We start from the raw sequence: 18,968 nt of genomic DNA, 5'->3' as shown, positions 1-18,968 counted from the left end.
CTCTGCCTACTGGTGTGTGGGATTATCTTCGATTGAGATAAAGCGGTCCTTTAGTTTAAATAGAAAAAACTTGGAAAGAAAGCTTGTTGTTCTTTCAAATACTTATCAATAAAATTCATGTATGTGTGTGGCAGGTTCATCAGTTTTGCCAGCATGTCTTCCTGACCCAGGGGAAAAGTTTGAAGCAGGATATATCTGCACTGCTTGTGGTTGGGGCCGTTTAAATGAGAGTAAGCTACTCAAGTTGTTCTTTGACATTCAGGTTTTTCATTGTCTTATTTTTGAAGGTAAGAGCTTGATTGAATTGGCCATAGACCAGAAAAAAAAAAATCAACTTGTCATAAGAATTGTAATCTCAAAATGAGATCTTTTCTACCTTCTATGCCTACCTGTGAATTGCCTCAAAATAAATTGCTACAATATATACACCTGTGTTTCTATTTTGAAACATTTTGAAGTTTATTCAAGTAAAACTGCTTATATACACAAAATTAGATGTTTATGTAACCATAAGATAGCTTGGAGCAAGTTTACAACTTTTTTTTTTATTTTTTTGGTGTATTACCAGTGACATTAAGTTCATCTTTCAGCATTTGTTACGAAGAACTTTTTTGTGTTTCAGATGGATTACTCCCTCAGGTCTTATATGAAGTCAATCTACCAATCCTAAACAGTAAGGAATGTTCAAGAGCATTATCAACTTTAAAGAAACCCATTCAAGGTGACACTGTAATGTGTGCTGGATTTCCAGATGGAGGAAAAGATGCCTGTCAGGTCAGCTCAGCAGAGGGCCTTGTGCACTCACAGATGTTTCTCAGAAGCTCAAGGCTCTGTGTGCCTAAGTGAAAAAATACACTGTAAAATGCAATATTTGGAGTGTATTTATTTTGATATGTGAATTCTTTCAAAGGTTCTGTATGGGGTGATGCACTTAATTACATAATTCCATCTTAATTATTGTGTGAGTTGTACGGCATGTTCCTGAGAGGAATTTGGCAATGTATCCCCATGCTATAATGCTTTGGGCTTTTTAACTTCTGAACGCTTGATAGCTTAATTAGTTAATGTTGCTAAGGTCCTAAGGAGGAAAGTAGAGAGTCTTGCCTTGGATTACAGGAAGAAAAGTAAGTGAGGTAAAGGTTAAGTGATTGTTCCTTGTCAGGGGAGTAAAAAAACCCAAACTCCTCACTCCTTTTTACATGCTAAAACACAACAGGTCTGCACCCATCAAGGACTTAGGCTCTCTCTCCCTGTCTTGACAATACTGACTAAAGACAATAAAAAAGATGTCTTTCTTCACAGTTGGTTTTTTTTTTTTAATTGCTATTCCCTGTGTTGCATGTTTATTAGTACAGCACAAAAGAAAGCTCAGTATACTCTGTGAGGCTTGCTCAGTGGTATGCACCAATTTTTGTAAGCTGTGGGTTGTGGGCTTTTGCTTGTGTTTTAAAGGGAGACTCAGGAGGCCCTCTTTTGTGCCGACGCAAGCACGGTGCCTGGACTCTCGCTGGTGTGATCTCCTGGGGCATGGGATGTGCTCGTGGCTGGATAAATAATGAGAAGAAGAAACACTACAACAGAGGATCTCCAGGAATATTCACAGACCTCAGTGCAGTGCTTTCCTGGATTCAAGAGAACATGGGTGCTGGTATTGAGTCTCCACAGTAATGTGTCCCTCACTTTTCACAACTCTTCTGTCTCATAACAATATTTCATTTAATTTTATCTTTTTCAAGGTATAGCACTTATATTTTCCCCATTTTTCCTGGAAAAGCAATACAGCATTTCACAATGCCTTTAAGTATATGCTACTGATTGGCAGTTGCCAAAAACGAATTGAGAGCATTGTAAATGTTTGCTTCTCTTCCACTTTGCCTCCTACTTGGACTATATGTGTGTGTATATAGAATATATATATTTTTTTTTAATTTTAAGAATGGTCCTTTTATCCAGCTAGCCTGTTAGCCTGGTGGTTTTGATTTTCAGTGGATATTCACTGGTCTGAAATTCCATATGTACCTCTTTGAAGTCACTTGTCATTTTTCTCAGCTAAAAAGTGATGGATTGGACATTTGACTACATGGGGGAAAGTCATGCTCTCAGAAGCTCTCTGTTCAAAAGGCTGCATATACCCCCTGTACAGGGGAACAGCATGAAAATTATCCATCACTTCCAAATTCATGGAGCTGGAGATATAAATGACAGTCTGTTCATGGGTGAACTCAGAGCATGAAGAAACTGAATTAATATTTTCTTCTGGTTTGGGCTTTTTTTGTTGTTTAAAAGTATTGGAGATTGTGTCAAAACTACATGGGGGAAAGTCATGCTCTCAGAAGCATTCTGTTCAAAAGGCTGCATGTGCCCCCTGTACAGGGGAACTGCATGAAAATGATCCATCACTTCCAAATTCATGGAGCTGGAGATATAAATGACAGTCTGTTCATGGGTGAACTCAGAGCATGAAGAAACTGAATTAATATTTTCTTCTGGTTTGGGCTTTTTTTGTTGTTTAAAAGTATTGGAGATTGTGTCAAAATTTACACAGAGAACTGAAAAACTGAGGAGTGTGTAAGAGGTTTTGCTAGTCAATGGAAAGAAAAGAAATTGCAAGGGAAAAAAAGAAACCTTTCCCATTAGAAACCAAGTTCAACTGGTGATTGAAAAAAGATATCCTCATAATGTTGAAGAAAAATGAAAATGGCTCAGCTTCTGAAAAATATTTTGGTTTTCAATTTATAAACAAAAAATAAAAAAAAGAGAGACAGGATCTTTTTATTAAAAATTTACTAGTTTTTTTTACTAGCCCATTTTATTATCAGGAAAAAATAATATGATTTGCTATTGTGATAATTAAAGTGTGTTGGCTCCAGTGAACAGCAAAAGTGATATGGTGAGTAAAGTGAAAACACAATTTTCAGTTGCATTGCACTAAGTTCTGCTTGCTCACTCTTTTATACTGTTACACTGGTGCAAAAGATCTTAACTGTAATTGCTGTCAGGGTTACTTTCTCTGTACCCCTGACATGACACCAGCACTTGGATTACGCTACCCTTACCTGAAATGTACAGTATTTACTTAAAAAGTATGTAGAAAAAGAGTACTGTGCTTCTCAGGCTGAGCAGTGGCCTATCAATGTATGATTAATTCTTGAAGTGGCTTCTCCAGAATTGTTTATTCCAAAGTTGGCATTGCCTGAAGTTGCAATTTTATTTTACTTCTAAGCCTAGTTTATGTAGGCATTATGTCCCCAAGAAGCATTTGAATTTGCCTCAGTGATAGCTGTATAAAATTACCATTTCACACGTATAAAAATGAAGCCTACGTTGTGAATATGAAACTACAGTAATTTATTCTTCTTTTTCCACCCCCTTTCCCTATCCCTTCTTTATTAGATCTGAAAATGAAAAGCTCCACTGGTGAGTACAGGTTTTTTTCAGTATCTTCTATCTGGTTTAGAGCATAAAAAGACCTCCAAATAGTCTGACATATCATTTATGAAGAGAGAAATGAAATGTGAATAAGCTTGACTCATCAAAGCACTTTTAAATGTATGCTTTAAATATATACTTTTTTACTTCTGGTTCTGTAAAAAGAAAAAAAAATACCTATGTAGGGTTGTACTTATGTACTGGTGACTTCAAAAAGGAATTTTCCTTAAGACAGCTACATATATAAAGCCATATTTTTATTGAAATGCAAGTAAAATTAATGGGAAAAATGTAGAACAGAACCTCAAGCAATGCATGAAACCTCGTAAGTGAAGCTGGTTCTATATAAAAATATAGATTCTAAATAGAAAGTATGAGGTAAATTAGTAGGACTTTTGCACAGGCTATGATTAATCCATCTACTTGTCTGATGTCTATTTCTATGAATAAAATGTGAAAGAAACACACTGTGAAACCCAACCTGGAATGTGACATGTTATAAAATTGAAGTCTTACTTTGATTCTGCCATGTTTATGTTCTTTTTGGGCACTCTGTTCATCTAGGTACAAGTTCACAAAAAGATACTAGAAATGAACCTTGTGAAGTAGATATTAAAATTTTAATTTTAGTAATCTAGAATGAGATTTCTCAGATGATAAACCAGCACATGGCCAGTTTGCATAGACTTGCTGTTGCCAGTGAGAATTGTGTATTTAAGTGCTGTTTGTGTATTTTTGAAAATTTTTACTGTTTTTCCTAGGACACTTCAGGTAAGATAATCTTATAAGTACCTGACTCCTTCAATTTGTTTTCATATACATGTTGTTGACAAATTTCTTACGGCTTATCTTGCAAGGAGAAGGAAAGGCAAAAGGAGACAATTTTTGTAAGTAATTTTGTTTCTAGTGACACTTATCTGGAGAGGAAAGCTTCTGCTTCTTCTATTTAAGTGTCTTTGATACTATATTGTACTGTTGCAAAAGTCTCCTGCTATAGCATAGCTAAGGACATTATTACAAATGGGCTGCAGTGAACACTTTTCTTATGTCCTGAGGTATGCATTTTTCCTCCCTGAAAAACATTTATACTGAAATTCTCATTTAACAAAGAGTTTCTTTAAGGTAAAAGCAAACACTGCCATTTGTGCAATAAAATATCATAGCGTGTTTGCAGTGCTTCATTTTTGCTCCCAAATGACATGTTTTAAAATGGGCTTACCACAGTTGCAAATGAGAGAGAGAAGACCCAGCATCATTTTGCCAGCAGAAACAGTATTCTCTGGATGTTTGTGCTTTTGGGTGGAACAGATGATCACATAGATGTCAAACCTGATTCCTTCTGTTTTGTTTTAACTCTACAATGCAGCGTTTTGTAGCATTCAGGATGGCAAACTCCCTGACAGTGAAGGAGAGTTACATTTTCCTGGCAGTCCCAAACAGTTCTATCAAAACCACCAGTAAGTAGACAAAACACAGTCTTTCCCCAGAAGCTGTTCCCTATACCGCTGTAGTTGGGGTTTTGTTGCAGTTTTATGAATGGGAACTAATTTATTATTCCAGATTGTGTGTATGGACTCTATTTGTACCAGAAGGGAATTATATATTGCTTCAGTTTTCCCGCTTTGATATAGAGCCAGAAACATTCTGTGACTATGATTCTTTATCAGTCTATTCAAAAGAGGATAGACTTGTTGGTGAGTTGCTGTCCCCTTATTCTTTGAAATAATCTGTCGGTGTGCTCTTTCATTCCAGTGGCAAGCACACCTAATGACGACATTGTGGTTGATTATGTTTTAATTACCTTTTCATGATGAATACATTGTGACATACAATCTAAAATAAAAGACAAAGAGTGTGGGAGGAGTGAAAATGGAAAATGCGTGGTAGGGAACCGTGTCAGTATAAGACTTTCTGGTGTCAAGGATTTTCAATTTTTAGTAGCGTGCATTTATTTAGGCTAATGGATTAATAGGGAGTGTAAAGGAATGAATAGGCAATTTCCTTTTAATCCTAAAATTTTTATAGCTAAGTGCTAAAAATGGTATATGCAAGTTTTCTCAAGTGACTAAAGATTTTAAACAGTGATTATTGTCTTATGTTTCAGGGAAATTCTGTGGGGGAGATCTTCCATTACCTATTTTGGTTGGCTCCAATAGTATAAGGCTGAAATTTGTTTCTGACAACAAGGATTATGGAACTGGTTTTTCCATGACCTACAAAGCGCTTACACCAGATATTCTTCCTGGTAAGTCTAAGTCTAGTAACATACCTGTCTGCATTCTTGGGTGGTGACCTGAAAAAAAATTTCAGGAGAAAATAAATTGGAGGAAGCTCCTATGATTTTTATATGTGGATGGTGTTAGGAACAAAGTAAGTGTGGTTAGGCTGCCTTGGGACATTGTGGAGAAACTGGGATGCCAAAGAGATAGGATAGATGCTGTTGAGAGAAGCCCTTCTTTAACTTTGCCTCTTCTCTCATCCACTTTATATAGGATCTCATTTCCTTCCCTACTTCCAGAATGTTTTAGAAGTCAATAAAATCAGTCGAATGAGCAGGATTTCCAGATGAAAGCTGCTTTGCCAGTCCTAAGCATACATTCCTGGAGTGGCCCTGAGGGAGGCAGCTAAAGCTAAGATTTGTGGAGAATTTTTCCAGTTTTGCAGTGCAGAGTGGTTCACCATTCCTGGGGAGCCACCCAAGGACCTTCTGCTGTGTCTGGACAATCTGGTTACAGACAGACACCTGTTGTTCCTGTTTCTGCAGCTTTTCCAGCTAGTTTCTTTCCTTGGCAGAGTGTAAGGGCAGAGTGTAGAGAGGAGTCCCCTCTGAGAGGCTTTGCCACTGCATAACCCATCAGGAGGACGTTCTCTGATTGTGTTTTATGTCCAAAGAAAGTTGGCAGATGTTCTGACATGCCTGAATCCCACTCTTTGATCACCCCCCACAGGTGCCTGTGCCTGGAGTGCACTGCCTGTGGCTGAAGGGAATGCTATAGTCATGGGTTGAATTGCTTTTCTGCCTGGGAACAGACTAAAAATTGTCTTTGCATCTTTTTCAAACAGAAGGACTTGGCTTGCTGCTTTTGTCCTGTTCTCTTTCTCAGCTGTGTGAAAACATCACAAGAGTTTTTCTGGACTTACCTTTTTTTTTTGTGTGTGTGTGTGAATGATTTAATAGGAAATCACAGTGCCTCCGTTTTTGTTTTCCTGGATTTCTAGATTCTGGCTGTGAGTCCTCAGCTGTCCTTTTTGAAGAAGGAGTGTTACAAAGTCTGCACTATCCAGAGCACTACAGCAACATGGCAGACTGTCAATGGATTATCTGTGCACCGCAGGACCATGTAATCAAGGTATAATATGAGCCCTCCTTGTGCCTACAGAATGGAAGTGGGCACCATTGAGTTAACAAGAAATTATGCAGCTAAGGACAAGCAAGATCAAGTAACATAAACTTAAGTAATGCTGCTGGATGTAGTTAAGAGAAATCACTTTCCATCCCAAAAGCCCAGAGAGGTTTTGATTTCTCCTTTAGGTTATAGGAAAATGGGATTTTTCTGGTTTAAACTTATCATTACAGATTCCTCTAGCAAATGTAATGTTACATTTATCACAGGTATCACCTGTGAGAGGTGTGAATGTCAGAAACCAAACCCTAAAGAATCATTGAGAATACTGAAGACCCTACTATAGATCTTTGATTTTTTTCTGTGTGAATTTAACAACAAGGTTCAGTTTTTCATTTTTTATTTAAAGCTTACATACCAGTCTTTTGAAGTGGAAGAGAGTGAAGATTGCTCTTACGATGCCGTGACTGTTTATGAAGACGTGAGAAAAGAGGAGGAAATCGGTTTGATTTTTTATTTTTGACATATTTTGGGGATGACCTATTTCTTCTATGACTTTCACTAGCCCTGTTTTACAGTCTAAAATTGAGTTCACCTCTAGAGTCTCGGGTGATGTTATAGGTGCTAGTTTCAGTACCTTGAAAAATACTTGCAGGTATTGCTGCTTCTGTTCCACTTAGAGAGGCAAAGCCACATTGAACAGACCAGTTTTGTATACTTAAGTTCTGTATGAAATGCAGTTCTGAATTCATGTAAATTAAGAAAAAGGCAGGACACAATAATTTTGTTATATATTAATGATGGGACACAGAAAGCACCCAAGAGATCACCTTTTTGGAGTCCAGTTGTTCTTTACTCCAGATGAGCATCCCTGAAATTCTTGCCGCCTTGCTGGAGACTCCCCTGGCTTCCATTGAACGAGAGGGAGACCTGTCCCAGACACCTGATTTTAGCACTTGCTTGATGCTGGTGCTGAAACACTAACAAGGGGAAATCAAGTTTACAGTGTGTTCTGTGTGTAATGGCAACCTACAAAGATGGGTGCTGCACCAGTGTCTTGTGAAATAACGCAAGGGTCACTTTGCTCTTCTGAGATGATTACTGACCAAGGACAGACTGACCGGAATTATAGATCAGTCCTTCAGCTTCAGTCTGCTTATCTCTTCTCTTGTGCATAGTTGTTTCTTACCCTGCTGTGTGAGAGCTGGAATACATAGAATATTGGGTGCCCACTTTTGAAAGAGATAAGGATGAAAAAGTATATGTTAAACGCAGTGAACCTTTTCTTTCTCCTCTTTAGCCAAGTCTTGTGGATTTGCCTTACCAGCACCTGTTCTAAGCTCTTCTGCTATGATGCTGATCGTCTTTCACTCCGATGAAACAGAGACCTTTGGAGGATTCAGAGCTACAATCTCTTTTGTTCATGTAAAAGGTAATAGAGGTAACTTGGGAGGCTGCCTCTTTGGGGCAGCACGAAGGGCTCTTCAGAGTTATTTTGCTCTAGGAGATTCTCGTCTAATAGTTTCAGTGCAAAAACTGTGTTGTGAGTCTATTAAGGCTTTAAACCAAGGGCTTATTGAGTGGGTAAAGAGAAACAGTGAATCTCCCTAAAATCTCAGAGTTTTGTTTTGTATAAGAGTATTTTGGTGCATTTTAAATAGCACTTTACAACCATGTGAAGATGTAATAGCACAGATCCCTTCTGTAAAAATCTATTCCTTCTACTATTCTACCTTATCCTATTGTAATAAGGGAAATAAAAGTGATTTTGTAATACAATTATCACTCAATTGATATGGCTGCTAACACATTTCCTATTTTAATTTGCTAGATTTAGAAACTTTGGATTCAACTCCTGAAGAACAATTTGAAGATATGGATATAACTGAAGAAGAAATACAGGTTACAACAGGTAAGCCAACCTGAGTTATATTTTCTTCATGGGAATAGGGAGTACCTTTTGGACTATAATTGAAATGGTATTTTCTCCATGTACTTAATGTATGCAGTCTGAGTTGTCCAAGAAATTTTCATGAAGATATTTAGAAGAAATAAAAACAAATAGTAACACTTCTATGCTTTAGCTTTAGAATAGCAGAAACTAATTTCTTTTTGTTTCCTTTGTCTTTTTAAGTCATTTACAGCAATGCAATGACATTATTTCAGCTTGTATGTCAGTTTACACCTACTTGCTTCAGCAAAAATAATTGCAAAGAGTACAGGATAGTTGAAAATAACAAACAGTATTTTAGAACTTTCCTTTTCCCTTCCAGTACTTTATGGAGAGCCAGGTGAGTCTATATTCATTGTAGGTTTAAGGCTAAAACTTTTGAAGGAAAGCAGTTGATTTCATTTTGGTGAAGCTCTGTTTTTGCTAAGATCCATCTCCTCATGCTATCTCTAAACGTTTGGAACCTTTATAATGAAAGAAATTGAAAGATTTAGCAAACAAAGGGAGAGGGGAAGCCTGAGGAGTTTTGGGGTAGCTCTTAAATGGGCTGTTCTTTGCTTCAAATCTTAACCTCTAAAAACTTTCTGAGTCATCAGTGTTTTCTGTTTCAGACGATATTTGTGGAATGCCTTCAAATCAGCCCAGGTTCATCTTCAGTAGGATAATTGGAGGTGAAGAAGCTGTACCACACTCATGGCCTTGGCAGGTCAGTGTACAAATTTCAGATCAACATATCTGTGGAGGAGCAGTTCTTGCCAAAGAATGGGTTGTCACAGCTGCCCACTGCTTTAATTCTAAGTAAGTACACTGGGATGAAGCCTTCCCTGAGAACATCTGTAATTGAGAGGTGTGTCTCTGCAGCGTGGTGGTTCTGGCCAGGGTGGCTGACACGGTTTTGGTTACCACCTACTTGCATCTCACGCTGGCACAGGATTCTTTTGTTCCATGCACGTGTACTAGGATTAGAGTGGCTACTAAGGAAGTATCCTACTTCTATAGGCTTGGTTTTCATTCACATCAGTTTTCAGAAGAGAAGACAAGAAATTAAGGCCCTTGTCATCCATCACTTACTCTTAGGTAACTTCTTTGTGTTTGGGTCATTTACAGAGCATGTTTTCATCCAGGTGGAATCAACCTATCCAAAATAAAAAAAAAAAACAAACGCAAAATTCCTGAATTTGTGTAGATTTTGGAGGATGTACAGGAGGCTTTTGTGCACAGGGCTGATGCCATTCCCTTTTTAAGAACCTATCAATCTGTTAAGTCAGATTAAATGGAAATTTTTCTGTCTTTATTGAGAAGAGACAAAAGAATATTCTGCGTGACTTTTGGACTCTTCAAAATAGTTTCTAAAATGCAAATTGTTTATTCATCTCTTAGGCTGAGTGCTACTTGTTTTGACATTTAAATTGATCATGAGCACATTAAATTAAAATTCATATACACTGGGACATGAAAATATTTTTTAAAAGACCTCCCAGGATTGCTGATAATTAGGTATTCTGGTCCATTTTCAAATAAAGTTGCAATTACTTGAAAATGAGGGTAAACTTTCAAAAGCCCCCAATGCCAAAGATCCTTAGACATCTGTAGATCTATCATCTATATTACCCATTTCTTTGATTCTCTTCCCTACGCCCGCAAAACTAAGGATCTGAAATGCAAGTGCTGCTTCAGATTTTGGACTTCGGCTTCTAGATTTCTAAATAATAGTTTGCAAAAATTTTATGTCAAGGAGTATTGTTGCATTGTGTTGACTATACTGCTCTAAGAGCCATATTTAGGAGGAATTCTCTATTGTATATTGCCATCTCATCAGAATTTGTGTATGTGACTTAATTGACTCTACACAACTAATTTCATCAGGGATTTATGACAGGTTTTCAGGCAGTTGAGAGGGTTTGCTTAAAAAAACCAAAGGGTGAAATGAAATGTTTCTGTTGCAATTTTTTTATGTCATTTGATAGATAGTTTAGAGGTTTTAGATAGTTTGATAGATGTTTTAGAGGTCACCCATTTTTTCATTAAGAAGGTGGGGACCAGCACTGTCTCTGGATGATGAGGACCATGCAGACCTCGTGCTCTGCATCAGTCACCCTCATTCCTTATAAAAGTGACCTTTCTCTCAGTTTCCTCTGTGTTTGTGAGATCCTACTGCCTCATCATGGGGCTATTTCATGCTCCTTAGAAGACTATGGGAAGATTTCCAAAGATTTGTTTGAGACTAAGGGCCTCAGGAGCTGTTGGCCTAGGAGTATGTAGGGCCCTAGTATCTAGTATATTTTGGGTGGGGGAAGTTTTAAGATTCACAGGTTTCAAGAGTGCTGCTATACCAGCCTGAGAATGTACTTATTTTCTTTATCTTTTTTTTTTTAGGGAACTATACAGAGGCTTATGGATGGTGGTAACAGGGCTGCATGATCTTACAGAGCAAGAATACAGACAGGTGCTGTAAGACAGCTGCTATTGAGCAGCTATAAGTTCTGTTTAATAGTAAAATATAAATCAATCTTGCAAAATAGTTTTTAGTGTAAATACATCTTCCAAATTGTTCATGATGCAACAATCTAACAGCCCACGTGCTGACCTTAATCTGTGTTTACACAACACCTTTTGTGTCACTCTCAGAGAAATTGTGTCAACACAGACCTGTGCCTTCACCAGTAATGAGCTCCAAAGCTCAGCATTCTGGAGGAGGTGTGAGTGGGGAGTGTATTGCCTCTAAATTCCCCAGTGAGTATTACCAAGACAGAAATAATTGAGGCACAACTTTCCACTTTGCTCAGCCTGGACAAGTGTTCTTCCAAAACCCTCTTGCTGCACTCGCTAGATGGAGTTTTCTGCATGTTCCCTGATCCATGTCCCAGTGGCATAATTTTGACTTGTTAATATAAGAAACCTGCTAACTGTAGTAGCTGCTTTTAATGCTTCCTCCTCTTAAAGCATCTTTCATACAGCCTGAAAATTTGTAAAACAAAAATTACTTAAAGACTTAAATTCCCTTGTCCTTCAGAAAATGTCGATGTCTTTGCTTTCCTAGAAAAGGTCAGTAAAGCAGTATATTATACATCCAAGATTTAACAAGACCACTATGGACTCTGATATTGCCTTACTGCAACTGGCTGAGCCTTTAGAATTCAACCACTATGTGCGCCCAGTGTGCCTCCCTGCCCAGGAGGAGATGGTCCAGCCCTCAAGGGTGTGTGTCGTCACGGGATGGGGTGCCCATGAAGAAGGTATGTGGTCTTCACCATTTTGAAGGTAGAGCATGATGTAGCCGTGTCTTAAATACTGTATTCTATGTTGTAACATTCATTCTGTCTATATGTTAGTTTCTGGGGAACAGGCGTGTTAAACAGTTTTCACTTTTCTAAGCTCAGCTAGACATGCAGGGAGATGGGTGGGAGGAAAGAAATCAGATAGTTTAGATTGAGACCATTTGAAAAGGGGAAGAGTAAAGCTTCTTTCTGGAATCACTAATTAATGCCTCTACTGGTTTCTGAGATGTCTTTTACTTCAAGACAGAGAAAAGGGGAAAAAACTGCATCAGCTTGAAGTCCCCATCCTGGTGCTTGACACATGCCAGAGCTATTACATAAATCTTCCCAGTAGAGTGACCCAGCAGATGCTCTGTGCTGGATTTCCTCTGGAAGAAGGCAAGGACTCATGCACAGTAAGTTGAGCACATCACCTTTGCCTTCTGACACTTGGGGTATGGCCAGATGGGTTCTGAAAAGGGGAGTGTTAAAACCTCACTAAGAGCTGTTTTCTTGCAAACAGGCTGCAAGTGGTTTACTGTGAAAGACTTCTTAATAGTAGGATTTTAATTACTTGTGTTACAAAAAGGGATGCTTCCCTTGAACAAAGGTTATTTCTGTCTCTGCCTTTTAAAAACAGAAACCTCCAAATGCATGAGCAGCTGGGACCTCTTCTAGCTGAACTGGTATTTTAAAAACATAAGGAGAGATGTCAGCTAATAACAAGATTCCTTTGTCCTTGTGCAGGGTGATTCTGGTGGCCCATTAGTTTGTCCTTCAGAAGATAACTTGGGTTTTTACACCCTTCATGGAATCACTAGCTGGGGCTTGGGATGCGGAAGGAAGAGCTACCCAGGAGTATACACAAATGTTGGTGCTTTTGTTGACTGGATCAAGCAGAGTATTAATAGTAGTGGTATGTATGTAGAAAACAATTAAATGAATCCTCTTTGTGATTGCTAGATGCTTAATTTGAGGTCTTCTTCTAGGGTGCCATTTTTATATTTGGGTGTCCAGCACTTCTTGCAATCCTGGCTGTTTAAAATACTCGTAGCTGAATGCCCAGAAACTGACAAATCTAAATCAGTAGTCACTTCAGAAAATCTTATTTCTTCTGGATGTGCTATTATTCCCTTCTCTATTGCATTTTTCATGTTGATGAGTGTGTTTTCCTTACTGCTGCTTTGCTGCTTCATTTCTCAGGGTTGGGAGGAGGTAGGGAGGCATGAATTGACACATGATGACAGCTGAGTCCACTTCAACAAGTTTACAGCCTGCCTTTGTTGATGATCTTTGCAAAGTTTACCCTGTTTTATTTTTCTTGTTTTTGTAGATCTCCCCATTTTCATGGTGTGACCATCAAAAGAGCAGTTCTGATGGACCACATTGTAAAACGCTTCCAAAGAACAAATCTCATTGAAAACAAAATTTGGTGAGAGAGTGTTAGTTCATGATTGGTGACCAGATTCCAAAGTAGCTGATACTTATCCTGGTGAATTTACACCTGATTTACCTGAATTGAGACTTTGGCTTTACACATGTGCTTGGAACAGATTAATTGCAGGCTTCAGACATTTTATTAATTTAGAAGGAAAGAGAGGGAAAATAATCCACCATAAACCAAGTGTATACTTGAATGTAGTACTGGAGAACATAAAAATACTGCAGAAATTAGATGAAATAAGTGCCTGTGTAAAACAACTGAAGGGCCAGTCAGTCATCCTTCCATAAAGATCAATGAAAATATTGTCTCTGGTAGTGTGAGGACCTAGGCAGGGGCAGGAGTAGTGCTTAAGGAGCAGAACGTTGTCTAGTCATTAGTGATATGAATCCATCCAGTTGCTGGGAAAAGGGTACTTATAATACAGTTCCTGTTTTAACAAATTGCATGTTGTTTAAACAGAAGTGTTTAAAAAGACACGTGTTACAGGCCAAGGGCCTTGTCACCATGCAAGAACTGACAGCTGTCCTAATTAATCTATACATATAATTAAATAGGTAATGTGTAATCCACACGCTGCAAACTGAGCACATTTACTTGTAAATAGCAGATAGGTTTATGTCAAAATGGCTGCTTACCCAAGAGATGGTGATGACAGGCTCCTGTTAGCTTGGCAGACTCTTCTGTGCACAGTCTCAGTGTTAGAAGCTAGATCAGTGTGATAGTACAATAGGTAACACAAGTATAATCCTTCTTTGACTAAATGGTCTGGAAAAAAAACTACAAAAGAAGTAAGAGATCTCTTTTTCTTTTATGATATTAATGGCAAAACTCTTGAGAGACATGTTTCCCATATATGCATCGGTGCCAGTAACTAAACTTTTTTGAAGACATTAGTTTAGAACTTCTTATTTTAAAGAGACAATTTTATTCTGTTGCTGGGGAAAAAAAAATAAATCTGTCTACCTTTATTCCCAAATGAATACTGTAAACATTTTTGACCAGTTTCTTCTCTTCACTGTAAAGTTTCAAGCAAAAGCCCACAAAATAATGTGGAGCATGAACTTCCTGTGAAACTATGAGAATACTTTATGGTGGAAGGACTATGGACAAATTCAGATTATGCTTGTTCTATCTTTGACAAGCTCTTTGAAGAGGTCTTTGGAGAGAAATGGAGGGAAAATATACTTTGCAATTTTTCATTATGGAAGTCTGAACTTGCTATTAGCTAACTATTTCGGGTTAAATATGCTGGGAGCAGATGTGTCTAATTGCTTGGATGCTATTCCGTTTTGCTTAACAGGAACAAGATGAGTTAAAATACCTGTAAAGTTTTTATCTGCCTATTAATCTCATAGAAGGATATCAAGTGGATGTGTTCAGAAAGATTAAAAGGTTGGGGGAGAACTACTGGTATCAGCTGTGCTAGCCCTATTGAATGCCATGGTTATATGCCAATAAATTTATAGTGCTTTAAAAATTCCTTTCATATAGTAGGAATGCTTTCTTCAGTTATTTGTATTTGACTTGATTTTTGCTTAACTGCATGATGCTGACCTTTTGTATTTCTTCTAGTATGGTTTTACAAGTAGTCTAGTTTTGCTTTTGGTGTATTTTTTTATTCTATTGTAAGCTGACAGTATCTTTTAGCAGTAATGTGAACTGGTTTGTGATGCAAATGAAATCGGATTTTAAAAAAAATAAAAATTTACTTTCAATGGCATTCATGCAATGGAATTAGTTTTTAAAAAATTTATATTAAGTCCACTTTAAATTTTAACAGTTATTATGAGGCTTTCCTGAACGCTACAATCAAAAGGTAGGATAGTAGTAGCCTGCCTGATTACTGAGGCAGGCTCAGGTTCCCTGCGTGCTTAAAATCTGGATATAAACCTTCTTCTGCTGGCATGTAAGTAAAAATATCTTCTTTGTAACATTATATGGAAGCAAATGAAGTTGAAATTGCATTGTTCATTGGCACTGTGCTAAATATTTAGAATAAATATCTATGTCCAAAAGTATCTTGTTCTGACCTTCGGTTAATATGAGTATCTTTGACTGTAAGTCTTCCTTCTCAGCTCTGTGTGTGCACATGGACATGCATTCTGGGAGTCCAACCACATTGCCAATGATGCACCTAGATAGCCTTTTCAGGAGTGGTTATTAGAGCATTTTTGTAGCTTTTGTTGGAAAGGGGAGATCTTAATCAGAAAATATAAAGTATATAGCCATTGTTAAATCGTATCTGGCAATAGTATGGAGAAGGAAGCAACTGTGGTCTAAATCTGGGTTCTGGCTATATAGCCTGACAAAAGATGTTAAAAAATTGTTGATCTCTTACTGTGGCATAATGTCTGTAAATTCTTGCTTCATAATTCTTTTACTTTGCCACCTCCTCCTGTTCTAGCTTAGGACAGCATGATGGCTTACTGCGTTGTACTGTTCTTGGTTGCTTGCGCTCCCATAACCTCCTGGATGAAGCCAGAGGAGCAACAGCACAGCAGCACCATATCCTTCCTTAGATGTATTCTGCCTGGAGGTATGCATGCCATGTATTTCCTGACTCTCTCCAGAGGGGGTCTGCCCAAAAAAATCTGACAATCATAGTATTTAGGTAGTACTGTGGAACCATATTCTCATGTGGTCTTCTCAGTTTTCTTCTCTTTTTCCCTAGCCTTTTTTACTTTGTACTTTTTGAGGATAAGTGGCACAAGGGCAGGTTTTTTTTCTCATTTAGGAATCCATTTACTGTCATGTTTTGGATGCACAGAAAGACTGTTACTTCTTCATCTGAAGGCTTTTTGCCTTCAAAGATGCTTTGAAAGCATCTTTGCATCCTTTCAAAAGAGTGAATTGAGAAGTAATGCCAAAGAAACTGTGGCTGTTATAGCTGTGTAAGACAAGTTAACAAGAGGAAAGAATTAGGCTTGGTACTTTGGGGGAAAAAAAAAAAAAAAGTTCTGCATAGACCAAACCCCTGCCTTTGGCTCAAAAGAAAAGAAAATAATCAGCAAAAATTGAAGGAGAATTACAGAAAAGAAGAAATATGCCTAAATGTTTCTCAAGCTCTACAAAACCCCTTACTTGCCTTTCTCTTACTAAAGGCAAGGAAGAGTCTTATTCTTGAAGGAAATTAATGCTTTCTATCAAGAGTGCAATTCAGAGAACCACTGGTAATTGCACAGCTGTGCAATTATTACTCATAGTAGACAGAAAATCCTGTCTTGAAAATTAAAAAAATAATAAAAAAATGCCATTTATCCTTTACTTGTTCCTTTTTATCCTTCAGGATAAATTCTGAGAGAGCTCATTTTTTCTTGTCTCTATTAATTTTTGTTCTGCTTCATTCTCCTTGAGTTTCGAGCCTTTTGCCACAAGGATATACAGTAGATCGTGGATGAAAGCAAAATACACAGAAGTTGCAAGCTGTACCATTGCCATATTGTCAGAAAATAAGAAATCATAGCATCTCAGTGGGAGAATCTAGCTGCTTTAATCATGGAGAATGGGTCATTCAGCCTGGAGATCCTGGGCTTGGTTACAATACTTGTGAGGATAGTGGCTCTGTGTGGCACTGATGCAAGGAGTTAATTCACTTCAGGAACAGAGCTGGAATATATAGCTCTGAGCCTCTCTCTGTTTTCAGCAGCTTGCATAATAGAGTGTTGAGTTATATTTTGGTAGTGGTTTTGAAATCAGGAGAGGAAAGCTAACGTTAACAAAAAATTTAAAAAGATTGTGGTGGGGTATTCCACTCTGGTCTTCCATAGTCAGTACTTCTATAGCACAGGAGGCTGAATGTATTTTTCTTTCAGTCTTTTTACAAGTCACATAAAATAGCAGCATTCCAAAAACTAATAAATCAGATTTACTGTCTTCTCTTTTCACTGTCTACAGCTTGGCACACTGACATTATTCCTGGCATTCCTTCCTTCCCCATAGGTTTGATCAGTTTATTTTCTTCCTCCTGACAAAGATGTGTGTCTGTGTGATATGGTCATGCTTTTATTTTAGATAAATTATTTTGAACCTTGTGGCATGGGCTTAGACTTCAGAGACTTGTATTTTCTTTTAATTGATTTTTGTGTGTGTCCCAAACTGTGTGCTCCTGTCCTACACTCTGTAGAGAGAATATTGATGCTTAGTCTCTTTTGTGGTTTTGGTTTTTTGTTTTAAAGCAGTTTAAAGCAAATTAAAGTCCACAGATACTAAATACTTTGTTAGTGATGCTTGTCACAAAGTAAAATTCTGGCCCAGGGGATAAGGCAGAAATTAGGAAACAATTTCCGATCCCCCAGTCACACTAGCTGAAGTTCAGCTTTCCTGCCTTAATTGTTTGTTTGCCAGTATTTTGCAACACAGACTGTGGACTGTACACGGTGTCTGCAGAGAAAGTCACAAACCCAAGCAATGAGCGGTGCCTCTTGCCGGAGGCACTGACGCTGTAACGCAGCCCGTACCTGAAACACTGCTGCAGCCGCCGTGGCCTTTCATTAGGGTTGTACCAATGGCAGGCTTGAGGATGTTTGTGTGTGAGAATGAAAGATGATGGATGTCTTTACCTGTGAAACTTGTATTGTTAGCTTGTCAGGTTGCATGCTAGTTCTGCCTAGAGGACTTGAACTTCCCTGTTTTGCAGGACAGACTGGACGAACTCGGGCTGGACCAGAACTGCCGCAGCACTGTTCTCTGTTGCTGAACATAAAGGCAATGAAAATTGAGCTGGGAAGAGTACAGGGGAGGAAAAACGACCATAGCCAGTGAGTGTCCACCCTGGGTAACTGGGGTTTGTGGCTGTTTCTGCCCCACTGTGTTGTGTACAGTGAGCCTGGTAGCAGGACCTCCTTCCCAAAGTGGTCCCACGGTCCTCTCCCTCAGCAACATCTGCGCGCGGGACAGGTGAACTAGCTGATAAGCCACTAAGTATTCCCAAAGATGCCTTTAGCTTTACGGAAACAAACGCTTCGGACGGGAACTCCTCTCCGAGGGGTGGCAGAGGCGCTGGGTCCCCGCAGGGTGTTACACCCCATGTGCAGCGGTTGTCCCGGGCCCGGCCCCCGCCCTGCCCCACGGCCCCCCGAGGCGTGCCCGGCGGCGGGAGGCGGGACTCCGCGGGGCCGGGACGGGCAGAGGGCGCAGGTTGGAGCAGTGTCTGGGGAGCGGTAGGCGGCCGCCATGGAGGCGCTTGTGGTGAGAAGCCGGGCGGGAGGAGGGCCGGGTGCGAGCGTGGCGGGCTGTTCGCCTCACCGCCTTGTTCTTCTCCTCCTCACAGGATGCCCCTGTGGCTGTCGCCGTCGCCGTGGTAGCTGCGTCTGCCCTGCTGCTGCTGCTGCTCAGGCGGACGGGGCGGGGGGCCAGCGGCCCCGTCACCTTGCAGGACCCGCTGGTGAAGTACCCGCTGCGGCTGGTGGACAAAGAGGTGACCGAGCGCACCCCCTCCCTTCTCTCGGCTCTTCGGGGGTAGCGCGGCCGTTTGCTGCCTGCCGGGCGGGCGGGCGGGGACGGTTGTTCTGTTGGCCCGGGGCGGGTGTGTCGCCTGAGGGGCG

The 18,968-nt window shown here is 39.4% G+C and overlaps 2 protein-coding genes across 3 annotated transcripts in view; both read left to right on the top strand.

Annotated features, from left to right (window-relative positions):
• OVCH2 (ovochymase 2) overlaps nucleotides 1-15,145 on the top strand; it is a 27,128-nt gene extending 11,983 nt beyond the window's left edge. Inside the window, exons 10-22 of the mRNA XM_014938323.1 lie at nucleotides 4,796-4,886; nucleotides 4,990-5,123; nucleotides 5,534-5,674; nucleotides 6,649-6,779; nucleotides 7,183-7,276; nucleotides 8,074-8,205; nucleotides 8,605-8,685; nucleotides 9,336-9,522; nucleotides 11,101-11,170; nucleotides 11,765-11,960; nucleotides 12,246-12,397; nucleotides 12,729-12,897; nucleotides 13,315-15,145. Of these exons, the coding sequence (XP_014793809.1) occupies nucleotides 4,796-4,886; nucleotides 4,990-5,123; nucleotides 5,534-5,674; nucleotides 6,649-6,779; nucleotides 7,183-7,276; nucleotides 8,074-8,205; nucleotides 8,605-8,685; nucleotides 9,336-9,522; nucleotides 11,101-11,170; nucleotides 11,765-11,960; nucleotides 12,246-12,397; nucleotides 12,729-12,897; nucleotides 13,315-13,337 (1,601 nt within the window). The 3' untranslated portion in view covers nucleotides 13,338-15,145. The remainder of the gene's footprint in view (nucleotides 1-4,795; nucleotides 4,887-4,989; nucleotides 5,124-5,533; nucleotides 5,675-6,648; nucleotides 6,780-7,182; nucleotides 7,277-8,073; nucleotides 8,206-8,604; nucleotides 8,686-9,335; nucleotides 9,523-11,100; nucleotides 11,171-11,764; nucleotides 11,961-12,245; nucleotides 12,398-12,728; nucleotides 12,898-13,314) is intronic.
• A 3,368-nt stretch (nucleotides 15,146-18,513) lies between these two features.
• LOC106885819 (NADH-cytochrome b5 reductase 2) overlaps nucleotides 18,514-18,968 on the top strand; it is a 23,294-nt gene continuing 22,839 nt past the window's right edge. For both annotated transcript variants that reach the window (XM_014938321.1, XM_014938322.1), the window contains exons 1-2: nucleotides 18,514-18,612; nucleotides 18,695-18,841. In XM_014938321.1, the coding sequence (XP_014793807.1) occupies nucleotides 18,598-18,612; nucleotides 18,695-18,841 (162 nt within the window). In that variant the 5' untranslated portion in view covers nucleotides 18,514-18,597. The remainder of the gene's footprint in view (nucleotides 18,613-18,694; nucleotides 18,842-18,968) is intronic.

This window comes from Calidris pugnax, unplaced genomic scaffold, assembly GCF_001431845.1.
Source record: "Calidris pugnax isolate Ruff unplaced genomic scaffold, ASM143184v1 scaffold93, whole genome shotgun sequence".
Taxonomy (NCBI): Eukaryota; Metazoa; Chordata; class Aves; order Charadriiformes; family Scolopacidae; genus Calidris; species Calidris pugnax.
The sequence above is the reverse complement of the archived record's forward strand: the minus strand, read 5'-3'. Positions and strand labels throughout refer to the sequence as shown.